Source organism: Vicia villosa, linkage group LG5, assembly GCF_029867415.1.
Source record: "Vicia villosa cultivar HV-30 ecotype Madison, WI linkage group LG5, Vvil1.0, whole genome shotgun sequence".
Lineage (NCBI taxonomy): Eukaryota > Viridiplantae > Streptophyta > Magnoliopsida > Fabales > Fabaceae > Vicia > Vicia villosa.
The window spans coordinates 84129981-84152086 of record NC_081184.1 but is presented as its reverse complement, the minus strand read 5'-3'; the positions used below and the strand labels follow the sequence as shown (position 1 = coordinate 84152086).

The following is a 22106-nucleotide window of genomic DNA, read 5'->3' as shown; positions in this document are numbered from 1 at the left end:
TAGGTTTGTTTCAGTTTACCTAGTCATTAGGAGTTTATTTTGAACGTGTTAGATAGTGTCTATTTTCATGGTACTTTCAGTTATGTATTTGCCTATTTGTAGGCTGTCAGTTTATGAATGAAATAAGCCAGAAAACCATATTCTGTCTCCTACTGTTATCAGAAAGCTCGAGAAAGATGATGATGAAAGATAGCTTCAAGAAATAAGAAAAAATTAGTTGAATCGAACGGGTTTATGATACCATGCATGTTATACTATGATAGACACCATGAAAATAGAGAGAACGGCACATTCATTCATTCATCTCAAAAGCAAAAAGGCAGTTACATCATAACTTTATACACAATTCATCTAACAAACTCAAATTAACTAAATAATAATGAGCTCATAACTAACTGTAATTGAATTTTAAAATAAAATGTCAAAAAAAAAATGTTTATTACACAAGTGATAACACGGCTTAAGAAAGCAAACTAATCATACTCAAGTCTTCTAACAAGTTATATGTATTTGTAACATCTTTTTGATCCAATTTGCTTAAATCAAGTGGCGAAAATGACAGAAAAAACTTGTTTAAATTTTAAATGATTTTCAAGTATGAATTTGCAGTATAATTTAAGAGTTGTAAAAACAAAAAAGAAACTGTGTCACTGCTTTCCATTTATATCACACCATGTCACTATGCTTCCTATTTAATCCAATCTACAAACGTCATTTTGGAAATGTGACTGAGTCTGCCTTTCCTTTCAAACACTTACACAATTATCATAAAAACATCATTCCATTAGATTTTTTTAGTAATTAAGAAAAAACATAAACAAAATTTACTTTTAAATTCTCGTAAGTTACTTAATTACTTCGTTTCTGTATCCCATATTAAGCAAAACAAATGAACTCTGAACCGGATTATACCGGTGGTGATTAAAAGCTAATTAGAAATTTACTCCTTCCCCTTGAAAATACAATATGACCAACCAAGAAAAGTAGAAGCAAACTGAAAATATTAACAAAACAAGACTACATAACATATTAAACTTTATAATGTTCGTCATATTAATTAAACTGACAACATAATAATGTAATCCAAATTGCTAACAAAAAACTAGCCAAAGAAATTAGCAAGGCACATCAACAAGATCATTAAGGAGTTTCAGGCTTTGGAGTGCCACCATTATGATGCAAAGGGTCAGGCCCTGAAGGAACTTTTCTCAACTCATCCCAACTCAGTCTTTTCTCACCATACTTATAACCATTTGATGACCCTTCTAATAAAGCTCTCAAATTTGTTCTCTTCTTAAACAAAACCTGCACAAAAACACAAACATTCAAACATAGTACATTATAAGCATATATACAACATAATTTAATTTGTGTGTATGTTTTAGCTAGAAACAAACCTTTCTGTTTAGAATCTTCTTAGTAGAAAAACACAAACCATGAGGTTCATTCATAAGAAACAAAAACAGAAACACTAGACAAATGACGAAGGAAAAAATTGATTTTGAAGCCATCAATGTTGAAAGCAAGTACCGTTCTGAATGTGGTTCAAGAGAGTAACCAAGTGTTACAATTTATAGAGCAATGGTTCAAAGATTTGAATGATTGCTGGTGCAGTCATTTTTTACGACAGGATAGTAGCAGCAGAGTTAATTATGGCAAAATATTCTTTGAATGTCACTCTCACTACTGACTGACAGCGCCGTCTTATGTGGTTGTCGAGCCACCTGAAATACTGATGATAGATGATGTCAACAAACAATAAAGTTATCCTATATGTACAAAAAAGAATATATGTCCAACGTTATATTAGTACTTGATTACATTACATTATAGCATATAGCTTCCTTCCCCTAAGATATTGGACTATATGCTAGTCTTGGGGATGTGGTCTTCCCAAATTTGATTCTCTGCAACAATTATTTGTTTGTTTCTAGATATATAATATGATAATGAAGACAAGACATATAATTTAAGATTATGTTATTTGAACTTAAAATAGATACATGGCAATATTCCAAATTATATGTTTTTCAATTATAAGTAAGATATTGATTTTGATATTGGATACATTGGACTATAAAAATAATTTGTCTTTAGAACATGAAATTATGAAAGTACAAAATTGGTTCTAGTAGACAACGGTTAGAAATACAAAAACATAAATAAAAATAAACAAGTCTTCAATATTCAAATTCTGGATTTTTTACCATTATGCCTAGGCTGTTATCGGTCCGGTCCGGATATTTGCTATCCCGAGAACCAGACCAAAATAGTAATCGGATAAATCCGAATCGGACTGAAACAGTGATGGACCATTTTTTTAGACCAAAATCGGACCGTTATTTCGAATATCCGACAAAAGTATCCAATAAATATTCAATATAGTATCCATTTTTAGTATCGGATAAAAAAATTATCCATTCCCGGACCGAGTAACATTTCGGTCGGTCCATCGGTCTGATTCCAATGGACCGGTTCTCGTGTGGTTTTCCGATTTCATAGGTCCAATAACAGCCCTAATTATGCCACATATTTAGAATTTATATATCTGCCAGACTTTGAAACAATATTTTCAGAATGTCACACTTGCTAAATCGGTTAACAGAATATCCGACTTAACAAGTGTAAAATTTTACATAATTTTTTAAAGGGTTAAGTATGTTTTTGTCCCTATAAATATCTCAAATTTCATTTTTAGTCTCTATTAAAAAAAAAAGACATATTTTAGTCTCTATAAAAATTTTATGCATGCAGTTTTATTCCGTGCTATTTTTTAAAATTTTGAAAACCGTTTAATTACCCTTAAAATTTTAAATTTTTGAATAATTTTTTTCATACGTGTTTAGAATATTATAATTTTTTTTTACCAAATTATATAATTTTTTAAAATGAGAAGAATTAAATATGAATTTTTAAATTTCAAAAGATAATGATAAAAGTAATGCAAATCTCGATTTAGAAATAAAATTTTGAGTTCCTTTATTTCGAGGAACTTTTCATAACGTTCTAAACATTTCTGTAAAATAATCATTTAAAAATACACATCGGTTTAACAGTAGGGACTAAAACTTCGTGCATAATAATGTCATTTTTTATAGGGACTATAAAAATGAAATTTGAGATATTTATAGGGACCAAAAACATACTTAACCATTTTTTAAATTTCACAGTAACATGACTTATTAAGTCGGTTAAAAGGAGGACCGACTTAAAAAGTAAAAAAAAACCGACTTAACAAGTGTTCGACCAATGGATGGTCGAGCGCTCCATGCATATGTGACATTCTGGCAATATTGTTTCAAAGTGTGACATTATGGTATATAAATTTCAAATATGTGGCATAATGGTAAAAAAGTCTTAGATTGTCTTCTGTTTTCTCTTTCTTAAATTGGTTCATCTAAATAAAATAAATTATGTAGGGTGATATTCTGTTTTCTCTTTCTTAAATTGGTTCATCTAAATAAAATAAATTATGTAGGGTGATATTATAATTTTAGAAGATCCATTATAAAAAAAATGTTCATTGTCGTCGGTCAAAATCAGACGCTAACAGACAAAAGGCATATGGTAGAGAGTAGCGTCAGAGTCTGAGTTGACGCCTACAGTGAACAGTTGTATTTAGCTTAATAGATTAAAAAGCATACATTAGTAGCGTCGGTTTTATTAGACGCTATTTTCTTTGATGTGCATATGTTATTAGCTTTGACTAAGGGCGACATTGGTTATTAACATCTCATGTTAGAGACGATAATTCTTTTATGTGTGGTTGTCATTAGCTTCGGCTATGACAAACACTAATTGTAAGTGTCTTATGTTGGTGATATTATTTCATTGATGTGTAGTCATTATTAACTTCAGTTGTAGTTGACGCTAGTGTTTAACGTCTCTTTGTCGAGACATTATATGTTGAGGGCCATGCATATGAGTATGCATACTCTAAACTTCCTGAAAGTGAAATTTTCCTTTCATTGTGCATAGCATTTAGCCAACTAAATGTTTGAAAAGGCAAGAACATAATAGTTGTGCGAAATAGGTAAATTTATCCAACTAAATGTTTGAAAAGGCAAGAAATAGTTATGCAAAATAGGTAAATTTATCCAGCTAAAGCATGCTATTAAGAAAAAATATAATGTCAATGTAATCAATCTCTAAACTCTAACAACCATGTAAGTAATACCCTTAGTGTAACTATTAATCTAAATTAGTTCTAACGAGCTACTATGATTGATTATTCTGTTAGAACAAGATTTGTTCTGATCAATATTCTTGTTTTGATGATAACAATGTATATGAATTTTGTATAAGACAATGTGGTACTCTAATCCTATGCATTTTCCATTTCAGGAAATATATAAGGAGTATGCACAATTCAGCGCTAAGAAGCACTGACTCAGAAGGTTCAGGATTGCAACATCAGAACATGCTCTCGCAAGACATTAGAAGATGGTCAAGCAGAATCAGAACATGGTCTATGAAGCATCAGAAGAACTTGAGATCAGAAGCAGAAGCACTGAAGTTCTTATGGTATCCCGCTAAAGCACTTCGAAGTCAGAAGACAAGAAGATGCTTTGCACCAAGCTGTAACTCTGATTCTGATTATTCAAACGTTGTATTCACAAAATCTGAGATCACAAGTTAGTACTAGATGACAGGCTATGAAGTCTAATCTCTGGATGACAAAAGGAACGTTAGAAGCTACAAAAGGCAAAGTCAGTAAAAGCAGAGAAAACCATGGCTCGAGGTAGTTGACAAAACAGTGAAAACATTAAATGCAAAGCTGTCCAGTTACGCAACGCATTAAATGCACAGTTCTATTGTGAAGTTCTGATCAGAAGCAGTAACGAATTTTTGGAAAACATACTGAAACGCTGTTGAAATCAAAACACACGAACTTCATCTTCAACCTCGCAATCTATTGTAATATTTAGTGAGTGTTAAGCTTAGAACTTAAGAGAAATATCACAGTTGTGATTATAGCTTTTTAAGAAGCAAATTCATACTCTTGTAAACATTTATTTTATATTGATTTGTAAAAGGTTCCTAGAGTGATCAGTGAGATCAGTAGACTCTAGAAGACTTAGAAGTTTCTAAGTGGTGATTTCCTAGAGTGATCAAGGTGTGATCAGTATACTCTAGAAGACTTAGAGTGTTTCTAAGTGGATAACCATTGTAATCAAGATTGATTAGTGGATTAAATCCTCAGTTGAGGTAAATCACTCTAAGGGGGTGGACTGGAGTAGTTTCATTAACAACGAACCAGGATAAAAATATTGTGTTCATTATTTTTATCTTAAGAGTTTTTAAAGTTACACTTATTCAAACCCCCCCTTTCTAAGTGTTTTTCTATCCTTCATATTCATCATCTAAAAGTATGAGAAAGTATTTCATGTGCCTCTTATTTACTTGTTTATTTAAAGGGTTTGAGTTCATCTAAATCCAGACAAAGCCTCTAAAATGCATTATACGGAGATGACCATGGAATCATTGTTATGTGTGTGGAATTATGCAGTGTCCTTCTCGGAAAAGGCGATATCAGCTTTTGGAGCTTCTAACTCGCTCAGATTAAAGCTAGTGGGTGAGCCTTCTATGGTTAGGATCTGACGAGCGTATCTCCTACGGGAAGAATTGGTCTCTCCGCCACCGATGAATTTCATGCGATGGTATTAAGAGTGTAGCACACAACTCTATTATCGCCTCCCTTGCTTGGTTCCTTTCCATTCTTGGATCCAAGACTCTTTGAAGAATTTTTCCCCTAAAGTTAAACCTGCTAGGCCCTTGAGCGGAGTTGACCTTGACATATTTCTTTAGGTAGCTTTCTTGGATCATGCGCTTTATTTCCTTGAGTTGATAGCAGTCTTTATGGTAGTGCCCTTGACTTTGTGAAACTGTACCAATTTCTAGGCTCGAGCCCCATGATTCTTGATTTTGTAGCTGGCAATTGAAGGATGTCGTGCATGTGGAGGACTTATCTTGAATGTTGTCTTGTCTTTAACACACGAGGCGTAACGACTCCTTTGTGACAATCGTGAGCTGTCAGTATTGGAGGTGCACTCTTTCCATCTCTAATATTTTTCAGCATTGCTTTCCTTGCACTTGATATAACATTCTTCCAATGTCACCACTTTAGCCAAGGATGTCGTTGGTCTCTATGCGAGGGATTTGTTGAAGTGTCCCAGCCTGAGCACATTCTGAAATGCTCCTACAAACCATTATTAGTGGGATGGACTACCTTAATTATTGCCTCATTGAAGCTAACAAGGTACTCCATTAGAGATTTAAAAGGGGCTAGACAAATATTAAAGAAACTTATGACGACCATGTTTCTGTGCCCACTTGTTTCAAACTGGTAGACTAGTTTCTTCACTAGGTCCTAATAGTTGGTGATGAAGAGCCGAGGTAGGCCTATATACCATTTCAGGGCTATGTCTCTGAAGTTTCCATATAGGATTTGGCATTTCAAGGAGTCATAAGCTACAATGATAGTCATCTATATGTTGATGAAGGTGACATATATCATTGTGCCCGTCAAACTTAGCTAGTGAAGGCAACTTAAAGTTCTTTTGAACGGACGCCTCCCATATCTCGTATAAGAGAGGTTTTGGGGGTCTAGCATCTCCTCCTCGTCTATAGGGTTTACCTCCTAATGGCACTATTGGAAATGGAGGGCATTTTCTTTTAAAGTTTAGTTCTGGCAACGTAGATCGTCCCTTATAGCGTGAATTTCTGCTACGTTGCTCTTATCGCCTTCGAATTACTTGTTGGTTGGAGTTGTTGTCTTTTTGTTTACCATGGCAATCAGAGAGGTTGAACTGTGATGACACTAATGCGGTTTGGTGTTGTTATGGTGACCCATGTCAGTTTTACCAGGTCCCCACGGTGGCCGTCAAAGGCACTTGCTAAAATTACAATACGTAATAACCCCTAATGAATAAGGGTTTTAAAGACTTTAGGTTTTCTTCATGGGTTTAGATCTAGCTCGCGCAGGGAGGTGAGAAACTCTATGTATCTAGTATTTGTGTGAATATGAGGTTATTTTTCTCAACTTTAGGGTTGAGATATTTATAGTTGTGTTGGGCTTGGATCCTAAGCCCCTTGGAAATATCAACCACTACCGAGAGAATGTGGAAGTGGAGAGTTAATCCCTTGTTATTCAGGAGACGTGGTTAACCTCCCTATGACTTCTTTTGTCTCGTTGTGGACCAGGAGCATGCCACTTCCCCACTTTCCCACATCATGTAACTTATCCTAGAAAAATATGGCATATCCCATAAATGGGGGATCTCACTAGAAACGAGACGGTCATGGAGGATTCTATGGGTGAGGCAAAGTATTACCTATTTCATATGTGGCCCTCATGAGGCCTTTACTAATATACAAATATATATTTGTATATGTGTGTTACTATTTTACCTAAGTTGTAGCTATTGTGTTAAATATAACCTATAGCGAAATGAGGAACATTGACATCAACATAAACATTGACATCAACATAAACTACTAGGAACATTTACTAAATGATAAGTATATAAGAAAAACAAAGTGACCAGACTCGCAACAGAACACTCCAAAGTGTTATAAAACTCTGCTGACATACTTGATGTGATTGTTTCATACCATTAAAACTTGAGCAACTTGCATAGTAGACTATGCCCCTTTGAGAAAAAATACATGAAGTATCTCCATATAACTCTCTCCCTTTAAATAGGGGTGAGAATAGGTTAGGCCGAGTTAGGCTTTGCCAAGCTTGAGCCTTGCCTACTAAAATTATCAAAGCCTAAGCCTCACATGTGGCCTATCATAGGCTTATTTTTTGGCCTAAGTTTGGTCTTTATGAAGGCCTGATTGGCATCTATCCTACTTAAAAGCCTATTTAATTTGAACATATATAAAGAAGCATCCCAAGGTGAGGGCAGTAAAGTGGCCCATTACACACTCAACATCATAGCAAGAGGATTCGCTAGGGGAGGTGAGACCAGTTTCGCCTGGAAAAGAAATTCATGTCATGTTCTGAGTATAGAAAACCTCCCTGAGGTCAAGATAAGGGAAGCACCAGATTCCGCAATTATCTTCTCGAAAGAAGATGTGTTTGGCATCCATCCTCACAACGATGATCCCATGGTCATCATCGTCAAATGCGGAGAATGGGAGATCAAAAGAGTTATAACGGGTCAGGGAAGCTCCACTGACATACTGTATTAGGATACCTTCAAGAGATTTCTCTCGATCTCGGAGACTTGAAGTCCTTCAAAGGATCGTTGGTCGGATTTTTAGGAGAACGGGTGCAAGTGAAAGGGTACCTCCCCCTGGATCACTTTCAGAGAGCAAGACCAGGCCAAAGAAATAAAGGTTAAGTATTTAGTCATTGACTCCCCCTCTTCTTATAATATGATTATTGGGAGAAGCCTTTAACCGACTAAGATCCTCTTTATCTACTTTGTATTTATACACGAAGTACACGTTCCCCAATGGGCGAGTGGGAATTGTGCGAGGGGGCCAGGAAATCGTCTTGAAATGTTACTTAGAAAGCCTCAAGTTAAAGAGGGCACGCTTTTCAAGTGTAAGGGTAAAAAAGGTCAACTCTAGGATAACGCCTCCTAATGTGGTAGGTGAGAGCGGGGAAGCTTCCCATCCGACCACACAATACGACAAAGCTTGAAAGGAGGAGGGAATATTCCCTTTTCTCTAAAATCATTGATGTATCATTTTGGCAATATACGCTCATGGGAATGCCTATCATAAAGGCAATTACATGCGCTGGATCTCCAAGATGGGATCCTTGTCGCCCATAAAGGAAATTACATGCGATGGATCCCCTAGATAGGATCCTTGCCGCCCATAATGGCAATTACAGGCGTTGGATCCCCAAGATGAAATTATTTCCGCCTTATAAGTGGCGATAGCAACATACGTCTTAGGAATAAGGCAAAATAATAGAACACTTAACAGTAAAGGAGGTTAAGATAAGGACATCCACAGGGGACGTTGCTGTCCAAAATAATTAGAAAGTCCCCCGGAGGGGTAAAAATGATTACAGCCAAAAAGGAAAAAGGAGAAAAGGAATTATTCTTCGTCCAGCAGCTCCCGTCTAGAACTACCTTAAAAGTATCCATAGGGCTTAAATCCATGTGGGGATAGAGGAGGGCTACCCGCCTTCTCGCCTCCTCAAAGTGTTAAACGAAGGTCGTTACAGCATCACCCATAAGTTGAGAGACTCGCTCCTTTGCGCTTTCAAGAATGCTCTGAGCTTCCTCGATTAACTTATTCATTCCCTCTACCTCTACATACTTAACATTTTCCTGAGCGGCCACTCCTTCAGCGAGTCCTTTCAGATTATCCCTTCTCTCCTTCATCTGCTTTAACGTCACCCTACTTTCCCGAGTGTGCTTGTTTAGTTTAATCACCTCAGATTGCATTCTCCCTAGGGTATCATAGCATTCTTCCCTTAACATTTTCTCTACCAAGAAACATATCATAAGCTGAACCTCTATCAGAGTTGACAGCTGGGTGGGAGACATGGCGAAAAGCATCTGATACTCACCTAGAAAGTTCCTAGGGAAGGAAAATAAATGATCAGCAAAAGCCATGACATTAAAGGAGGTGTTTTTCCACAAAGATGATTCAAATGGAGTTGGAGCATCCACTAATCTCTCCGCCCTATGCCCCACCTCTTGGTTTCATGACGACCCAGAAGAACTCTCTTCCCTCCTGGGAACTTTGGGAGGGCAAATCTCAGCCGCCTAAGAAGTTTCACCTTGCATCTTTCCCCGGGCATCAGCATATCTGAGAGAAAATTACATCATCGCCCGCTGCTGAGTCATCTGCATCTTCACCAAACGCTCATGTTTTTCATAGAGGGGCACCACCATTTTAACACCCTTTTCTAATGCCCCAAATATTTAACATATAATCAGAGTAAATAAGCATGCATATAAACAAAGGGTGTCACATCGACATTTTCAAAAACTAAAAGCTTTCAAAAACCAATATCATTCATCAATCAAATATACAATTACACCTGGTCATCAAGGTAACATTATTCAGTTGTCATAATTCATCAAGAATATGCATTCACAGCGAAAATAATAAATACTCATGTATTTCATAAATGATCATGTCCCATACCATAATCACATCTCAATAATATCCTCAAGATAATATAATGTCATATCCAAGATATTCGGCACTAAGGCCTCTCAACAACAAATAACAAATATACATGTTCACAAGGTAGTATCATAATACATATCCAAAACAAAACATGAGTTCAATACTACAAATCCCAACCCAGTGTTACATGACCAGGGCATTGACTCACTACCTAATTACCCAACAAACGCGGACGCTCTCCGGCTAAACCTCGCACAAACTACTAAGCTTCGAAACCTGCACGTTACCAACAAAGGGCAACATTCAAACAGAAGGGTGAGAATTCAAATCATTATGAAGAAAGTATAATAAAGTACAATGATTTAATTAACAATCATAAGAATTCATCACAACTCACATAATCATGTAAATAGTATTATCCAATATAATTCACATGTTCAAGTATGAACAAAGTTCAATAGTATAATATTCAAAAGGATTCAATACTATTATTCCAAATATGTACACAAACCATCATTATCACATATTCACATATATCACCAATTCGTGTATCAAAACATCACCGAAATCAATTATCACATCTCATACACACCTAAAAATCACATAAATGCATATATTCAAACATCACATAACACCAATGTGACTCAATGCAAGACATGTGACTCTTTGCATGTGGTACCGAATGTGAACCCAACGTTTCACCGCTTTCCGATTCAATATCTAGAATCCAAGCCACGTTTCTGATCCAGACAAGATCAAAGCCAATACGCCTATCTCCAATTAAGGATCACGTCTTCTACGCCTATTTCCATTTAAGGATCAACATCTCTTACCATGTGAACCCACAGTTTCACCGCTTCCACCATAAAGCCGACCATGTTATGAATGTATGTACAAATACCAATAATATATGCAATTAAGATTATCTCATCAATCTTAACTTACCGCATACCAAGATAATCCAAATCTATGAATTATCCGCCAATTATACACAGCATTCACAACACATATATATCATTCACATATAAAGACCAATAATCAATTACGATTCACAAAATCCAATTAACACTAGTAATCATACTATCTCATGTTAATTCACATTTGCCAATATATATGAATAAACACTTTCACAATCAATCAACTAATCGCTAGGAGTCATGTCATACGGCTACCCACAAAGAATCATTATCAAAACAACATCATTTGCATAGAAATATATTATTCTCAACATAAATATTCAAGCCAAAACACAATTACGCTCAAATTCTCAAGATACCGTAATTTACCGGTAAATCGAATAATTTATTCATGTCCAAGTATATTCCAATCAAATAGACTCATTGAAATTAATTCAACCATTAATTTAACAACCAATTAATATTCACACTATATTAATTTCAATTCACTTCTATTTCTATTCTATTTCTAATTGCTAGCATCCTACTATTTTAATTATATATGATGCCAATATTCATTATTCTACTATTTCAACTATATATCATCTCATTCTCATGGTTCATTTTCATTTGTATATGTCATTATATATGTTCTTCTAGTAACAGGTAGGCAAACATTGTAAACAGAACATATATATGAACATAAAGCAAAACAAAATAATCAGTACAGCATAAAACGAAAATGAACTAGCTAAAGTGGGTGTTCCACTTCCATTATGTATACTATTATATACATATGATATCTTAAGGAATAATGTGAATACATGGAACAGAACAAGGCATATATGAAACATCATCGAAAATAACATAATAGCACACACATTGGAATCACATGAATTGTAAACAGTAAGTGGTGTTTCATTTCTATTTTATATAGTCATGAAGTAATAGCACATGAGAATCATGGGAATAGTACCGTACGCGCAACAAGGAAAGGAAATAAATGAACACATTGGCTACAGCATAAAACGAAATTGAAAACAAGGCCACACAACACACAGTGAAGTAGTATAAAATGCAAAATGATGTAGATTTAATAGGGTGTGCCGTTCAGCAAGAAATCACCATCCCTTATTTTTTTTTTCTTGCGTTTTACCCCAATTCCAGCATGCATAGAATTTAACCATTGTTTATAAATCAATTTATATTTCCTACACAAACACCTAATCATGTTAATCCATCCATTGACTCAATCATACTAACTCATAATAATAAGGATCCCCCTACCTCTTGTTGATTTTCTTGGAACCCTAACTTTTGTTCTTCTCCTCTCTTAGTCTCCTTTCTCCCCTTTCTCTTCTCTTGAAAATGACCAAATGAAATGATATCTCTAACTCTCATCAAACCCTTACTAACTTATTGTCTTAATGGGCTTAAGAAAATAACACCCACAATTTACTTCTACTTCTAATTATTAGGCCCAATAGTTATAATCTTCTAATAACTCAATTAGCCCAATAAACCAAACAAACACAAATATACACAAAGTCAATTAATTCAATTAATTATTATATCACATAATAATTAAATAAATAATTAACACACCAAATAAAATAAAATAATATAATAAAATAAATACTGATAAAATCGGGTTGTTACAACCATCATCTCACCTGCATATTAACATACCGTTATAGCTCGTCCATATGACAGAATGAAAATATAAAGTATTTACCCTTACGTAGATACTCTTCCACTCCGTTGTCGTCTTCACGGTCCCGGGTGATAAGGGTGTTGGACTCAAGGGGGCGAAAGCACTCCAAAACCTGAATCACTTCACGGTCCAAAGGAGAAAGGACACATGAGTCCACACTCGCAATGAATTTAGGATCGGGAGTCCAAGATAGGGGAAACAAAATTCCGCCTCTCCCTCACCGTGATCGTTAGATGTGAGGTTTCAAAAGGACGAAATCTATCCCAAAAAGGCTTTTACGAAAAGAAAAGGGAAGTGAAATGATGCTCCTTAAAAATATATAGGGAGGCTAAGGAAACGATTCATACTTTCATCCAATAGATTGGCACCAGAAGAAAAAGAGTCTCTGCGCCTGGAAGCCACGTGTGAAGGCGGGAAGTCGATTTTCCTTCCCTAGATATACCATCATGAGGTGCATTAATTGATACCCATGCTTTTTCCCCTCGAACACTCAATCTGAACAAAGTGAGTGACGTTTAGATATCTTGGAACATCACCTCAATGAAAACGCATTTCTCCAAGCTTGCTAAACGCCCATGCCACGCAGGTTCCCAAGAGTTCAAGTGTCTTCAACTGAGGGACTCACCATTCGCTGAAGGATTCGCCCATTATTTTACACGCCTTCAGTTGGGGGACTCGCCCTTCGTTGAGGGACTCCCATCTAAGGAGGAGTGTCGCCGCCCAGCAAGATCGTTCTCACTCGAAGGAGTAGTCAATAGCACGGGAGGCACATTCCGAAGAAGGGAAAGTATTTTTTAAATACTTCGCGCTTTAAAGAAAAGTCATACATACTCTGCGATATTCAAAGAACATCAAACTCCCTGTAACCATAACACCCTATTAACCTAACTGTTTGCCTACAAAGAGTAAGAATATTCTATAGAAAGAAAAAAATATTTTATAAAAAAAAATAACTCAAATCATTTATTTATAATGAAAAGGTAAATATACAAAACTTACAAAAATCAAAATCATAAACAAATATTACTACAAATACATTGAAATTCAATGAAATACACACTTGAAAGAAAACTCATAATGAACGCAAACATGCACAACAATAACTATGAAAGATGAGTTGAACAATTATATACACACACAAACACTATATGAAATTAAGATTTTTTAACATTAGGTTCAAGTCCTAGTTCCTTTCTGGTTTTCCCGACAAACAAATCTCCTGATTTTATTATACCAGGAAACCTTCCAACAACTGTCATGAAAGGGAACTGTGCAACACCATGTTTTCTTCCAAGTGAAACAATTGACATTGGTGCTTGTGCCTTGTATGTTCCTAGTTTAGGTTCTTTCTCTCCTCCTTCTATCAATAGCTTTAGATTCTTGGCAACTAGTTTTGCATGACCTTGTGCAAACACTCCTTGTTTAATTTCCTGTAACATATATTTCAATTTTCAAATCAAACAATGTCACATTAACCTATGAAGTGCGAACACCTCTCGGAGTAGGTGTGTTGTGGTGTCAGACACGTGTCAGTGTCCGACACTTGTATAATATTTATATGACATGTGTTAGAAAAGTCAAGCAACTGTCGAAAAAGTTAGACAAGTGTTATTCCATAAAATTGTATTTTTCTTTGATTCGACATTTTTTGAATCGGTGTCCGACACTAGTATGTCATCCATACAACACCTATGAGAAAATTCACACGAAGTGTTCCACCAAAAATGATATTTTTCTTTGATTCAACACTTTCTGAATCAGCATCGGACACTCGTATGACACTCATATAACATGTGTCGAATAATTCAGATAAGTGTTTCATAAAAAAATTGTTTTTCTTTTCTTCAACACGTCTTATACATACAAATCTCACACTCATCTAAAAGGATTATACACGTAGTATCGATTAAAGAATTAAAAGACATTAATTTTGATTAGAATAATTTTAACTCATTAAATAACATATGAATAATTGAAACTCAAATACTATCATAGATAAAGTGGTATTGATGTCATATATTTTTTATATTATCGGAATATCGGAGTATTTGTATTCGTGTCTGTATCGTGTCTCAGTGTCTATTTTAGAATTCGTGTTTTTGTATTGAATAGGATTTCTCGTGTGAAAACAACATACTAATAAATATTTAAAATTGACTAGGTTTTGGTAAGAACTTACTTGAACATTTGTAATATCTCCAATAGCAAAAACATTGTTCTTCCCCTTAACTCTCAAGTGTTCATCAACTTGTATTCTTCCATCACCATCCAAATCATTTTTCAATAGAGTTTCACCGAGCCAAGATGAACCAAGTGGTTTCCCTATACATACAAAATGTGTATCTGCTTCAATACTCTCTCCAAGTGAAGTTTGATATGTTCTATTTTCATTTGTGAAAGAGTCAAAGTCAACAGATTGTTCAAGTTTGACATCAACTTTCTTTGATTTAAGCCATTTTAGAGTCTTTCTTGAAGCTTTTGGCCCAATATATTCTAGCAACCTTGATCCTTTATGCACTATAGTCACTTTCTTGTCAGGAAAATCGACTGCGATTTCTGCTGCTAGCTCGACCCCGGTTGGACCTCCCCCGATAATCAAAACCGAACGCGCTGATTTTATCTTCGTATTTTCTGTCAATGAAAAAAAAAGAAACTTCATCACTTATATGAAAATAATTTGACTTTATTTTATCTTTTGTTATCGAAATAGCTCGAAAATAAACACTTATATCGCTTAATTACCTCCTTTGTATTGGTCGATTCTTTCGGTTCTTGTTTTGGGGATAGGTTCGGTGTGACCGGTAGCGATAACAAGATAATCATAGGAAATTTTGCGGCCATCTGAAGTGAAGACTTCAGACTCAGATATGTTGGTAGCACTTGATACAATAAGGTCACCTTTTGTGAAATATTCTCTATGGTTTATCACAGTCCTTTCTGCAAAAGATGGCTCCACCATTGCCCTTAAACTTGCCCATGGAATCTCAAAATATTCCTTCCTGTACTCAACAATCAAAATTAGTACTAATACAGACACAACACATATACAGACACCAGACATGACACCAGTACTAGTACTAATACTATCACGTTGACACAGACAATAATTTTAAAAAATGAATAAATTAAACGTATTGAGATATGTTAGTGTCGTGTGGATGCCTGACACTGAAACGGACATGGGAAAGAGGAAAACTTACGGATCAATAAGAGTGACATTAGCTTGATGTTGTATAGTTTTAGCAAGGATTGCACCGGCAACACCACCTCCTATGATCACAACTTTCTTTTCCACCATTTTTGTTAAACTTTGTAAGCTTTCTTTGATGAGAGTTGAAATTAACTTGGTAATGATTGTTTTTGTTTTATTGTTTCAATAAGATGAGGCAACAATATAAATAGATGAAGTTGCGTCATTGCATGGATCATCAAATTGAAACGTCTTAGATTGAATATGGACATAAAAACGACCAAAACTGAATGGTAGCTATAGTCAACTTTACAACGAGAATGAGGTTGTGCAATGCAATTTCTCATTTACAATTATTTTCTATAAGAATCAATAATATTATTATTTTCTTGACAAAACTATATACCATTTATTATTATTTTTATCTAATTGATTCTTTTTTTACGTTAGTATTTAATGTTTATAAATATCTGTAATGTTTAATCTAAACTTCATTTTTTCCACAACTACCAATCGAACTAATTTATCAGAATTATCAAAATTTTATTTAATAATTAGTCAAAAATTATAACCTCCAATTCATAAAGATACCATCAAAATTGCATTGGAATGTCTACTATAATATTTAATACATTAAAAATGAAATATTTTTAAAAAATCTTATTTAAGTTTGTGACTCCTTTGTTAATAAAGGTCTAATTATGGTGATATTTTTTATAATGTACTGTTTAATAATTATATATACAAATTTATAATAGGGTCTAATTAAGGTTTAATTTGTGACTCCTAGATGATTCTACCATATAAACTTTTTAAAAAAATAAGTGACTAATTTGATACAAAAAATATAAATAATTTGTTGGAAGCTTTAAAAATTAAAACACTTTAAAGAACCTAGAACATTTTTGTCTTTTTCTTTATAATGGAGTTATAATATATTTAATTGACTCAAATTAAATAGTTTTGAATGATATTTGTGAATCTTCATGATGATGGCTACTTTTATAAAAATAAAAGTCTGGTTGCCAACTTGCATAAGCTCAATCTTGTTTGTCAAGAATATATTGTTTAAATAAATCTGGCGAAAAATCATAATTGAAATTTTCTTTTGTTTTTTTTATAATTTTTCCTTCTATCATGAGCTGAAAAGGGGTGTCATAAAATAAACATAATACAAAAATTCATGTGTGAACGCATTGTGATTGCATGCTTACGTCAAGTTTCTAGTATTTTTTTAGTAATATATTTTTTCTTCTAATTCTCACTTAGACCTAAAGAAAATGACCCTTTTCCTACTTCTAATCCATAACTAAACTACTATGAACTATGCCTTTGATTTAGTCCAAAAAAGTTTAGTTTAAGATGAGACCTTTACTAGTATTCAGAAATGGATAAGGTTTATACCCATTAGATTGAAAATGGACTTTTATCTTTGATCTAGATGCTGCTTCAAATCCAATGGTTGATAGAGAATATAATGATCACGCACATAGATAGGCATCGAATATAATCTAAGAGTTAAATTTGTGCTGAACAGAGTGCATCAGAGAAAAAACAACTGCAGAGGATCCAAATCCATCGGAGAGATTTCCATACCAAGAGTGCATAAAATAATAAGTTCAAACATTCATGGTGTACAATAACCACCTAAATTGGTGATATCTGAGTAAGAAACAACCTTTTGCGATGCGCAGTATGGTCTTCACGGCAAAATAATATAACTCAAATTAAAATAACTACTTCCTTACAATTACACATTTTTGGCAAAATTGGAATGGTAAATGAACAATTTTCAGGACTACAGGATAGTTCACCTTCCGGATTTCATAAATATAATCCTCAACCCCAATAAACAGAACCGTCGACCATGGCTGCCATAAACACCATTTAGTAAGGTCTGAATTTCCTGGCAGCTCTCAACTGTTGCAGACGTTTTTTGTCTTCCTCAAATTTCTGCTGCAATAGCATTAGCTCTGCAAGCAAAACACGAATGGTTTATCTCTCAGTTAGATCATCAATCAAAATTGATTTTGAATTTTACAAAAGTACATTTAATGCAGCATTTGTATACGACTAACACAACACGAATAATCCTGCTATTTCTTAAACTAAGAAGGAACACAAATATATCTCTAGGATATAAAAATGGGACAAAAACATTTTAAAAAACAGGTCATACCATTTCTCTGCGCTTCTCTTTTTTGAAAGCGGTAGAAATCTAGACCAACTTCTTTATTTTTCTTTTTGGCCAATTTATCCTCCACAGCAGCTTGAGCAACCGAGCCCACAGCAATCCCACTTTCAGAGTCAGTAGTTTTCTTCCTACCCTTGCGTTGTACAACCACTGTCCATCCCCCTTCTGCAGCAAGAGCTTCTTTTGCTTTCTTTTCCTACATTGACCACAAAGATCAAATGAAAACCAAAATAAGTAACTAATGTGGGATCATTCATAACTAAAAATTGTATATTGAATATTAAACACTTGAGGATCTCAAAGTAAATATCATATTCATATCAATTACTCTCTTTTACTAGTTATTTTTTCAAAGCCATAGAACAAGTAGGCATACAAGTAGGATCTCAAAGTAAATACCATATTCATATCAATTACTTTCTTAAATATATAATAAAATGCATGCCGTGATAAATATTTCCATTGATTAAGGGCTACAAAACTATTATTTGGAAGAAAACTGTATAAAGTAGCAACACTTTGAAACATTGGCTAACAGAATCCAATCTGTGTTTTATTTGACGAAAGTTTTTAAAAACATTTACCTCTTCCAATTTCTCCTCGTAATCAGTTATAAAGTCGTCAATTTGATTTTGCAAAACCTCCAATCCTGGTCTACTTTGATGGTATTCCATGATCCATTCTGTAGTTGGAGTAACTCCCAGTCAGAAACTATATCATATATAGGAATAAATGGATAATAGCATAAAATTTGCACAAAGTACAAGGGTGCACAACAAGCCAATAGTCAACATGTTGAAAGAATAATGTTAAAAGATATTAGGAGGTAGAGTGGATGTTAATCATATGTATATATGTAAATTGTGCCAAAGTACGATAACAACCAAGTCTTATCTCACTAAATGGGGTTGGCTACATGGCCAACTTTCATCATAATGTTCTATCCAATACCATGTTTCTATGCAAATCGTTAATCTCGAGATCTTTCTTAATAGCTTCTCTTATAGGTTTTCTAGATCTTCCTCTTCTTCTAATTGTTTTGACTTCTCTCCATCTCCATCTGATCTACTCTCCTTCCCACATAATCTACAGGTCTTCTTTCTACATGCCCAAATCATCTCAATTTATTTTCCACCATCTTTTCTACTATAGGTGCTACCCAATACTTCTCTAATATTGCCATTTTTAATCTTATCTTGTTGTCTAACCACACATCCAACACAACATCCTCATCTCCGCTACACTTATTTTATTCTCATGTTGATTCTTAAGAGTCCAACATTTTGTCTCGTACAACATCGCAGGTCTTACCACAGTCTTAGAAAATTTTCCATTTTAGAAATGCATGGCTTACGCAAAAAAGTGCCAAGTAATTCACAATATATGTCACCCAATACATGTAAAAAAAACTTCACAATATATGCCACCCATATCATCCTGATGAAATAATATACATGTAAAATTACATATTTATATTGTTTTAAGAAAATGTTAAGTAATTCTCTAAAAAAAAGCATTTCATACTTTTCATTCCATTTGAGCAGTCGTCATCTCCAGAGGAAATAATATGAATTTCCTCCTGATGATCTTGTTCTTTCTTTTCTGGTGATTTCGGAACCTCCTTTCTTCGTTTCTTCTTAGATTCCTTTGACCTACCTACAAAACATGATCAATTCCATGAGGAAAATGAATGGAGGACTAGATATTCCAACAAACAACAATGGAATCAACCAGAAAATGTTTTTTATTACAAGGTTTGATAAATGCTCCAGAAATACAATCTTTAGGCTCCTTCGAGTCATTGACTTCCTCTTGTTTAGCATCACAATGTTCCACGACTCCATCTAATATCAAATGATGAAGAAAGGCAAGATCAACATGAATAGTTCAAAATATTTTGGTCAAGTATAAAAGCCACACCATAAGAAACAACTCACCATTTTGCTTTTCTAACTCCACTTCTTCATCTTCCAGTCTTTGTCTTTGAACTAGGTTTTTGTCTTTGTGTTTCCTTTTTCGGCTCGTAGTAACTTTCACTTTTTCTCCCTTTATAGCCTTCACTTCACGAACTACTGAAACAACAAATTTATCTCAGCAAAAGTTCAACAAAACCCGAGCACAAAAAACAGCAAAATATCTTGTCTATAATAAAGAAAGATACTCCAGTTTCCATGGTTTTAAATTGCAGTCTGCAACAGGAATCGCGGCCGCAATATTGCTGATGCGATAACCTCCACAACCGCATCGGACAACAACAGCGGTGTGAATTAAAACTATGCATCCGACCGCCATTAAAAGTCACAGACAATTTTACCAAGATTTCTTCAAATATTTTTATCAAAATACAAAATTTCAGAACCTCAAAACTGAATTTAGTTCCTACGTAATAAAAAATCTTAAGATCATGTGTTTCTTAACGGTATATTTCAAACACCTTCTAATAAAAGCCACACCATAACAATTAACTCACCATTTTCCTTCTCTAAATCCACTTCTTCATCTTCCAGTTTTTGTCTTCCAACTAGGTTTATGTCTTTGTTTTTCCTTTTTCGACTGGTAGTAACTTTCACCTTTTCTCCCTTTTTAGCCTGCATTTCATGAACCACTAAAAACAACAAATTTACCTCAGCGAAAGTTCGACAAAGCCCGAGCACAAAAAACAGCAAAACATCTTGTCCACAATAAAGAAAGATACACTAGTATCCATGGTTTTAAATTGCAGTCTACAGTCGTAATTGCTGCAGCAATATTGTTGATGTGATAGCCTCCGCAATCGCATTGGACCACAATTGCAGTGTGAATTAAAACTATGCGTCTGACCCCATTAGAAATCACATCAGACAATTTTGCCCAGATTTCTTCAAATATTGTTATCAAAATTCAAATTCTCAAAACTCAAATTACTTCCTATGTAATGAAAAATCTTAACATCAAGTGTTTTTTAACTTTATATTACAAACACCTCCTAATAAAATTCACTGCTACGGCTGCAATGCGCATCGCAGCAATCGCAACACCTGCAACTGCAATTTAAAACCATGCCAATATCATCAACTCACCACTTTTCTCTTCTAAATCAACTTCTTCATCTTCCAGTCTTTCTTCCGCAACGACATTTTTGTCCTTGTTCTTTTTTCTACCACTTGAAACTTTCATCTTTTTACCCTTCTTAACCTTCACTCCACCATCCACTGAAATAACCAATCTACTTCAGGAACAGTTCAACAAAGTATGAAAAGTACAAAAAAAAACATAACAACAACAAATTTATAATACCATCATTGTTCACTGCAACATGTGTCTCAACATCATCAACGTTTTGTTCCATGTTTCTTTTTTTCTTCTTTTCCCCAATCCGTTTCTCTTTTTTCACTTTACTCAATTTCATCATGACAAAAAAATTTCAACCTGTGAATCAACACAAACACAATACACATATATAAATATAGATACATACAATTACTGACCTAATATGAATCAACAACGGTAAAAACATAATTATGAATAAGAAAAATTGAAAGAGATGAGAGAAGGAAAAAATACAAGTGGAATGGAGTTTCTGCCGGAATTAAATCGTAAGAAGAGGAACTCCGGCTGCGGTTTTCGGCGACGGTGAGTTGTGCGAGTTCAACTTGTTTTTACTTATTTGATGGAGCTGCTGAGACTCTTCAAGAGTGAAGTGGGTCAATGGATTGGGCTGGGGCTTGGGCTTAGAATCCCTAATAACTCAATATTTAAATATTATATTATTTTCAAAATAATAAATATAAAAGAATTTAATTGGTATGCGCTAATAGTGTAAAGCAGTTTTACACCGTCGGTGAATCATAACCATTAAATATTTATTGAAATTTAACTTTAATTTTAATTATTTATAAAATAATATTTGTGATTGATTGTGATGCACTGACTGTATAAAGAATTTTACACTGATAGTGCATAGTAATTAATTTCAATATAAAATATGAGGAAAAAAATAGAGATTAGTGTAAATTTTTTTACACA

General features: G+C 34.4%; 3 protein-coding genes across 4 annotated transcripts; all 3 read right to left on the bottom strand.

Annotated features, from left to right (window-relative positions):
* Positions 1 to 1140: 1140 nt before the first annotated feature.
* On the bottom strand, positions 1141 to 1511 carry LOC131606805 (protein CLAVATA 3-like). Its single transcript, XM_058878926.1, has 2 exons — positions 1398 to 1511; positions 1141 to 1305 (listed from the first exon to the last, which is right to left on the bottom strand). The coding sequence occupies exons 1-2, from the start codon at positions 1509 to 1511 to the stop codon at positions 1141 to 1143; spliced, it is 279 nt and encodes a 92-aa protein (XP_058734909.1).
* Positions 1512 to 13670: 12159 nt separating this feature from the next.
* LOC131601795 (uncharacterized) lies at positions 13671 to 16096 on the bottom strand. The gene is made up of 4 exons (XM_058873689.1): positions 15918 to 16096; positions 15460 to 15716; positions 14897 to 15348; positions 13671 to 14147 (listed from the first exon to the last, which is right to left on the bottom strand). The coding sequence occupies exons 1-4, from the start codon at positions 16013 to 16015 to the stop codon at positions 13872 to 13874; spliced, it is 1083 nt and encodes a 360-aa protein (XP_058729672.1). The 5' UTR covers positions 16016 to 16096; the 3' UTR covers positions 13671 to 13871.
* Positions 16097 to 17519: 1423 nt separating this feature from the next.
* On the bottom strand, positions 17520 to 21789 carry LOC131601794 (uncharacterized). Of its 2 annotated transcripts, none has more exons than XM_058873687.1 (10): positions 21645 to 21789; positions 21378 to 21509; positions 21161 to 21292; positions 20572 to 20706; positions 20039 to 20173; positions 19853 to 19945; positions 19626 to 19757; positions 18686 to 18783; positions 18087 to 18297; positions 17520 to 17880 (listed from the first exon to the last, which is right to left on the bottom strand). In XM_058873687.1, exons 2-10 carry the CDS (start codon positions 21490 to 21492, stop codon positions 17795 to 17797), a joined length of 1137 nt encoding a protein of 378 aa, XP_058729670.1. In that variant the 5' UTR covers positions 21493 to 21509; positions 21645 to 21789; the 3' UTR covers positions 17520 to 17794. The 2 variants fall into 2 exon arrangements, with proteins under 2 accessions (XP_058729670.1, XP_058729671.1); XM_058873688.1 differs by having other exon boundaries at positions 20039 to 20170.
* Positions 21790 to 22106: the final 317 nt, after the last annotated feature.